Raw genomic sequence first — 7,297 nt, forward strand, 5'->3', positions numbered from 1 at the left:
AAAAAAACAGCGTGCTGGCAGTCGTCCGGCGCCACTGCCAGCAATGTGAATGTTACTGATTTGGACGCGGTGGAAGGAAGAAAAGGGGGGAAAATGTGTCCTAAAAGGCGATTAAAATGAGAAACCAAAAAATAAGCATAAACATGAACAAAAAAAATAATATAAGCGTAAACGAAAAAATTCACTTAAACATGGACCAAAAAAGGCTCATAAATGTTTACACAAATGCACGTGTGGGACAGTTTTCATTTAGACTTTTCCTCCTTTATCTTTTTGGTGAAGTAATCATTCACGTGACCCATAACACTTTTGACGTGGTCTGACAATTTGTTATGGCTCAGGAATATTTCAACGCCATCGCTGCTGTTTTGAATGTCATCGACTGGCCCTATTCCGGAGGAACACTCAAAGGTCTTCGCGCCATTGATGAATGTCGTTGATTTGATTAGCCTGTCGCACTCTTCCTTACTTGGGTCACCGCTGCCACCATTCTCGGCGCCGCTCGAGATGTTCATTTTGTTGCTTCTGTTTCATGTCCAAGCTTATATAGCGGCGTGGCTGCATAGGCATATGCATATACACATATACATATATGTGTTTCCGGCCTATATCCTTTTGCCTCACCCCGCGCGGAGCCTCAGCGCAGAATTATGTGCCTCCCTCCGCCGACCAGAAATGTGACTCGTTGGGCTAAGGAGACAGACAGAAATCCTTTTTCTCTTACAATGGTAGCTATGCTAAAATGAATGCAAGAACCTGCTGCGCTGCCTCATTTGTCCATTCCTCATTTATGATTTCTTCCCTCCGTGCGAGCGTTTGTGATTATAAATATATGTAGATACGGGTAAGCATAAATGTGCGTTACGGTTGGGCAGGCTACACAATGCGCGCTGTAAGTGGCATTTCACCTACGTTCGCAATGGTGCCATCAGCTTGGAAAAAAAGGCTCATCAAAATTGCTCACCAAACAGGAATAAGATATCCTACACCGAGCATTAATAAAATTGGGACAACGTTCAACGGTAGCATATGTACAGCATAACATGTGGACAAATTCGCTTGCTTTATTTAGCCCTGTCTGTTGCGCTATTACTACGTTTTTTTTCTTCTTTCACTATGGTTGCCCCCCCAAATAGCTAATCTCAGAATGGGACTTTTTCTAAATGCCTATTTAGCCTTCGCAGGGACTTCTCTCACACGGAGTTTAGTCCAATTATCTATAAACAATGCTTTAAGCAGAAAAGTGGAGGCTTACAATGTATAAAAATTACTCGGCCCAGTGGACACTAGGAGGGAATTCCCATTCGCCGGTAAATTTTTAAAAAGATGGGGAGCAGCAACAATGGGGCAACTACATGATCAATTCGACAAAGTATTTCAAGAGAAAAAAAAAAACATTCCAAATTGCTGCCAAGTTAACCAGAACGCGGTGAAAATGAAAGTCGTGAAAAGGAACCTGTTTGTAAGTACATATGTTTTTATCCCCAACCCGGAGGATTCAAAATTGGTCATAAAAATGGTAAGCATCTATTGCATAGTAAACTTATCTATTCGGCATTGCGCCATTGCGCATATTTTATGAAGTATGACACACTCTCGTTGGCACTGCGCTTTCAAATTATGGCCCCCCTTTTTTCTTTTTTTCTTTTTTTATGCCCCCAAAGTTATGCACTTCTTAAATTGCGTCGGCTCCCATGGCAGTGACCAAGGGTTTATATTTTTAAATTCTTGAAAAAAAGTTGCGCCTATTTATAAGCAACATGTTTTATATTTTTTATATGCCGCATATGGCAATGAGCGAACAGAAGAATAACGCTTTAATTTAATGTTTCTTTTCCTTTTTTTGTTTTTTTCGTCACGAGCGAAGAAAAGGTGGCTTCAATGACCCATCAGAAATAACCAAGTAGTGCATATACAAAACTATGCAGAAAAAAATATGTAAAATACATTTATTTACACTACATGGCATTACGTAGGGCAGCATTTTTTTTCTGAAAAATAATCCATCAGCCCACGTTTAACAATCTGAGGCACTTCCCCACGCGAACGCATAAGTGGAAGGAAAAGAAAAAAAAAGGCCCCTCCCCATCTGCGGAATAAACATTTTTGTTGCGTTAAATATTAAGTTACATCATTTATGTATATAATACAACGTTATATGGGAATTTTTTTTTTACTGAAAAAAAATTATCCAATTTTAACTCGCAAAATAAACGTTCGCTCAATTTTATGTAATAGAAAATCCCTTTCATATTGTGCGAAACAATAAAACGAAAGAACGAAAAAAAAACGAAAAACGATTACTTGCATCCGCGCGATTTCCCCCTCGTGTCAATTCCCCTCCCCTCCTTTTTTACCAAAATGCAAATATTCGTAAGAACATTAACCGGAAACATCACTCTGGATGTGGAGCCATCCGAAACGATTGGGGACGTTAAGTCAAAAATTGAAGATCAGGAACGAATCCCATCTGACCATCAGAGGCTAATATATTCAGGAAAGCAGTTGCAGGATGTCGGGTTGCTGGCTGACTACAACATCGAGAAGGAGTCCACTTTGCAATTGGTAACATAAACATTTGCCCCCATAAAAATTACATATAAATTATGCATACATATGTATACGTATGTATAAATATTTGCAGACACATGTGAAACAAGTTTACTCTGGGAAGCCGGCCGAGCGATTTTAACACCACGGCCCTATTTATCTTCTTCCTCTTTTCCCTTGCACGGGAGGAGCCACCATTTAAAGTGCACAAAATTCTCTACAATGCAATGTGCATTTTTTCATGGAGATATCGAAACGGTGCTACATCGATGTATATAATGTGTACATACATGCTTCTCTACTTTCATCTCTCCAGCAGTGCTGACTTAAGCCCTTGCATATACTTGTTGGGAACACTTGGAGCTCGCTTCGCCACCGAGAAAACAGTGTGACCTCCTCTTGACACCCTTTCCCCTTTTCCTCTCCCACCCCAGCTGATGCGATTAAGAGGAGGAGCCATCGAACCATCCCTTGCTCAATTGGCACAAAAGTATAACTGCCAGAAATTGATTTGCAGAAAATGTTATGCTCGATTACACCCAAGAGCCACTAACTGTAGGAACAAAAAGTGCGGAAGGACAAATCAATTGAGACCAAAGAAGAAACTCAAGTGAGCGCCTCAGCTCGGCGAGTACCAGAGTGCATGTCGCAGATCATGGGGTGCACCGAAGTCGTAGAAAGATTGCAAATGGGAGTTTGAAGACTTATGTTCGCTCCCAGCCCATTCTCCTGTATCTAATTAAGCTGCTTCATTATTTTATTTAATATTATTTTTTTTTTTTTTTTCACAAATGTATGCATGCGTGCTATACGGGGGAATTGCCCCCACGTCTGCTTCCCAAACATGCTTCTTTAAACCACGTCTTTGAATGACCTTCCAGACGGACCCCTGCGTATATGCACCTTTGCGCGAATGGCCAAGCGAATCTCAAAGTTTTGCGTGCGCATTTCTTGCACCCCTTTGGAAAAAGTATAGACATAGCGATGTGATGTCCGGGAAACTTCCACCAACTCGTTAACATAGTGACAAACAAGGACGGAATAAAAACTTTAAAAAAAAAATTCTATGATGTGAAGGTTCTTTACAAAAGTATAAATCATACCATCGCTGGAGGTGCGACGAAAAAAAAAGGGTCAGCTGCCGAATGCAGGTGGCGTAAAATGCGCGATGGTAGTAACAGCCGTGATCACTGCGACCGCTGCGACCACTACGATCGTTGCAATCGATGCTACTATTGTTGCTGTTGCCATCCTACGGATAATAATTAAAACAGAAGAAGGGGTGAAGCGGGCATGGGAAATATGTACGTCGGTATTCGCCTTTCCGTAAACACACATAGGGACATATACATACGACTTCGAAGGGCCACATGTGTACGCTTTCAAATGTAAGTGTGCGTGCAAGACGCGGCAAAGGCCTCTTATGTGCAATTAAAAAAAAGACGGGCAAAAACTTTTTGCCCACGTACGAATGCACGAGGAGACGAAAAAAAAAGGGGATAAAAGAATGGTGAAAAGAGGAAGAATAAAGCAATCAAATTTACACTGCACTACGCTCTCACGCACGCGATCGCATCTATGCCACTACGCTACAAGCATGTCGAAAGATTAACACGTGAAGAGCCCCATGGACGTTGTGCCTTTCCTTTTCTTTTATGAATGATCAGACCCCCTGTAAGGTAAAACACATCCATATTATAAAAACGCCAAACTGCTGACATGGGCATTCTCGATCGAAACAGCAGGACGATCCTGCATACCGCATGCGCACAAGCACGAAAAGGCTGACAAAAGCACGCATAAACACATATACATACAGGTACATATATATAACCATGCGTAAACTAAAACAAATGATACTTTCCTTTCGCGCGCACCCGTTACGGCAGGCACATATGTTTGTACGAAGCCAAAGGAGCTAGCTGCTAAGGTGCGACGCGAATGTGATTAACACAGGAGGGGGTGGTTACATTATAGGGGTATATTCTCATATACATCTCTTCCCCCCTCCTATGGGAATAACCATGTGCTTGGGCCTCCTCATTAATGAAAATTTCTCTTTGACGCGGCCTCCATAGACATATAAACGCGCTCCCCTAAACGCGCTCTCTTACTCGCGCTCCTTCTGAGCGCTGCGCTATTGCGGAAAGGCCGGGGAGATTTTCGGGGAGGAAAAGCTTTTTTCCTTCACGGGCGCCGAGGATGAAGCCGATTTGTCAGCAACGCCTAGAAGACTTTTAATGTTGAAAAAAGTTGATTCTTTTTTAACATCAAGTTCGGCTAGCGCAGCAGGGTTTACTGGCTTCTTGAACATTTTGTTTTCTAAACTCGGCACGTGGGTGCGAGCGAAGGGGTTGATGTTGACACTACTGCTGCTACTGTAGTTATAGTCTCTACTTTTCCCACTGCTCATTTGCATACTCTGCATACTGCGCGTACTCAGTACATTGTGTGCACTGTGCACATTCTGCATGCTAGTGGTGTGGCTGTACCCTTTCTTCTTTTCTTTGAAGAAGTTCATGTCGTCTTCCTCCTCCAGGAAGAAGTTGTAATCGATTGGCAGCTTCGGCTTGTTCGCGTCCGGGCATTTGTATTTCTGCCAAGGTGGGTGGGGCGTGATGAGAAATACATGCAAAGGCATGTGCGCACACACACGAATGCACCCCAAGTTATGCGCAAGGAAGGGGAACAGTGCTCCAAAATGAAAGTGTAACGGAGGCTTGCTTCTCCTCCATCTCCTCTTTTTTTTTTTTTTTTCCGCTTCATGCGTACCAGCTCCTTTAGGGGGTCCTTCAACTTGAGGGAAACCGAATTCATGAGGGAGAAGTAACACAACAAAATCTCCAGGTCCTTCCGAGCATCAAATAGAACCTTGTTGGTTTTATTTTCCAAAATAACTTCAAACCCTTTCTTAATAGCGTCATGATATTTTAGGTAATCATTTTTTACCATGTTTAACTTGGCTTCATTTCTAATTACTTTGTCCAAATGCTTCTGGTTCGAAGCGCTAACGAGTTGTAATTTTCTAATTTTCTTTTCATAGTGTTCTATGGATGCTCCTAAATTTTTCTTCCTCGTGCATAAATTCTGTAGCGTCTTGATATTTTCAAGGGTGTTATTTGCAGCCACTTTCGCATTTGCAATATGGCTAGTTATCTGCTCCCTCACATCGTTAAATGTGTTAAGTATGTACGATATCTGTTTTATTGTTTCTAGATTCATGTCATTTTCAAAGAAAGACATCAGACTTCTATTCAAATCACTTATCATGATGTTTATGTTCTTTATAACATTCTCTAGTCTCTCCAGGTATAGAAGAGAATGGGAGAAGTAGTTGTGAAGTTGCTTGAGTTGTTTTCTTTCTACGTAGAGCTCGTCATCCTGTTTTAAGTTATCACTTGACTTTCGGAACTGCGAACAGGGGAGGGAAGGATTACACAGTTTGGCATCTCTTGGGGGGAGGTGAATTAGGGGATGGTTCATATAAATCTACATGGGCACCAATTTGAAAACATGCACAAATGCACGGGAGGGAGAATCCCATGTGCTGCACACTAATGTAATCTCATCCTACATTTTCCACTCACACACTATGCCACCACCTGCGGCAAGGTGAAAGCTGCTTTTCTCCATTTTTCAGTTATTTCATTTTTTTACCTTTTCGACGAAAGCCTTCATGTTATTCATTGTTATCGATTGGGGGCTCAAACTTCGAGAAGTAACTTCAAACAAGGGAAAAAAAAAAAAAAAAACTACATCATATATGGTTGGTGCTGTGTTATTCGCAGGGTCCGTTTTCTTCCTCTCCCTCTTCTGTTTCTTCTTTTTCTTCTTCTTCTGCTTCTCCGTCTTCCTTTTCCGATAACACTTTCTCAAAAGAGGAGCTATTATGACCCCCGTTTCTCGCAAAGGTCATTATACTTTCACTTCCAATTTTGAGAATCAAACGAATTGAAGCGAACAGGAGCGAGCAGAAGCGAAAAGGAATGAACAGGAAGAAAAAGGAACCAATGGGAACGAAGAAGGCAAAAAAATGCAATCCCCTACTGCGCCGCGCCAAAAAAAAAGTGAAAAAATGGCACAAATAGTTTATAAGAAAAAAAAAAGGAGGTACTAGAAATCACAATATTGTGCGCAGGGGTGAACACTACATAGAAGTGTAAGGAACAACAAAAAGCGCGGCTCGCCCTTCTACGCTCCTTATTTTATTATTTTTTCTTTTTTCATAAGATCTCTCTGTCGTCGCTTAATTTAGGTTCCCTTCTGCGTACACTATATTTAGGTGGCACGTTTACCTATGCGTACATGTGAAAATTTGCCACGAAATGGAACACATAAAAATAAGTAATTTTCTTTTCATTCACGTTTTTCTAAAATTATTGCGCGCTCCTTTCAACACTCCTAATTTGAGGCGGCGTCTCCTCCCCTCAATTTCTACTTCTTTCATTTCATCTTTTTTTATTTTATTATATTTTTGTTTTTTTCCTGATTCGTTTTCCCTGCACGTTTTTTTTCTTTTTATTTTCTTCCTTTTTCATGTGTACCAATTAAACCGCAGTGAATCAAAATTTACCGCCACGAAGGCGAAGTGTCCCTCGGGTGACAACGCGAAGAATTATATTTCCCCAGCGGAAAGTGCCACTCGTGTTGCGCTGGATGGTGAACTTTTTATCCAACTCGTTGAAGTTACATCTTGATGTGGAATTCCCTCCGCGCTGACAGAGGAGTAACGATTTGTTCCTTCTAA

General features: G+C 41.4%; 3 protein-coding genes across 3 annotated transcripts; 1 reads left to right on the forward strand and 2 right to left on the reverse strand.

Moving 5' to 3' along the window:
• Positions 1 to 255: 255 nt before the first annotated feature.
• C922_05793 (hypothetical protein) lies at positions 256 to 515 on the reverse strand (the record flags this gene model as incomplete). Its single annotated transcript, XM_008821364.1, has 1 exon — positions 256 to 515. A coding segment is annotated over one exon (258 nt), but the record flags the coding sequence as incomplete, so codon positions are not given.
• Positions 516 to 2,361: 1,846 nt separating this feature from the next.
• Positions 2,362 to 3,164, forward strand: C922_05794 (ubiquitin-60S ribosomal protein L40; the record flags this gene model as incomplete). The annotated part of the gene is made up of 2 exons (XM_008821365.1): positions 2,362 to 2,565; positions 2,985 to 3,164. 2 exons carry the CDS (start codon positions 2,362 to 2,364, stop codon positions 3,162 to 3,164), a joined length of 384 nt encoding a protein of 127 aa, XP_008819587.1.
• Positions 3,165 to 4,687: 1,523 nt separating this feature from the next.
• On the reverse strand, positions 4,688 to 6,237 carry C922_05795 (hypothetical protein; the record flags this gene model as incomplete). The annotated part of the gene is made up of 3 exons (XM_008821366.1): positions 4,688 to 5,146; positions 5,323 to 5,961; positions 6,208 to 6,237. 3 exons carry the CDS (start codon positions 6,235 to 6,237, stop codon positions 4,688 to 4,690), a joined length of 1,128 nt encoding a protein of 375 aa, XP_008819588.1.
• Positions 6,238 to 7,297: the final 1,060 nt, after the last annotated feature.

Source organism: Plasmodium inui, assembly GCF_000524495.1.
Source record: "Plasmodium inui San Antonio 1 unplaced genomic scaffold supercont1.186, whole genome shotgun sequence".
NCBI classification, from domain to species: Eukaryota; Apicomplexa; class Aconoidasida; order Haemosporida; family Plasmodiidae; genus Plasmodium; species Plasmodium inui.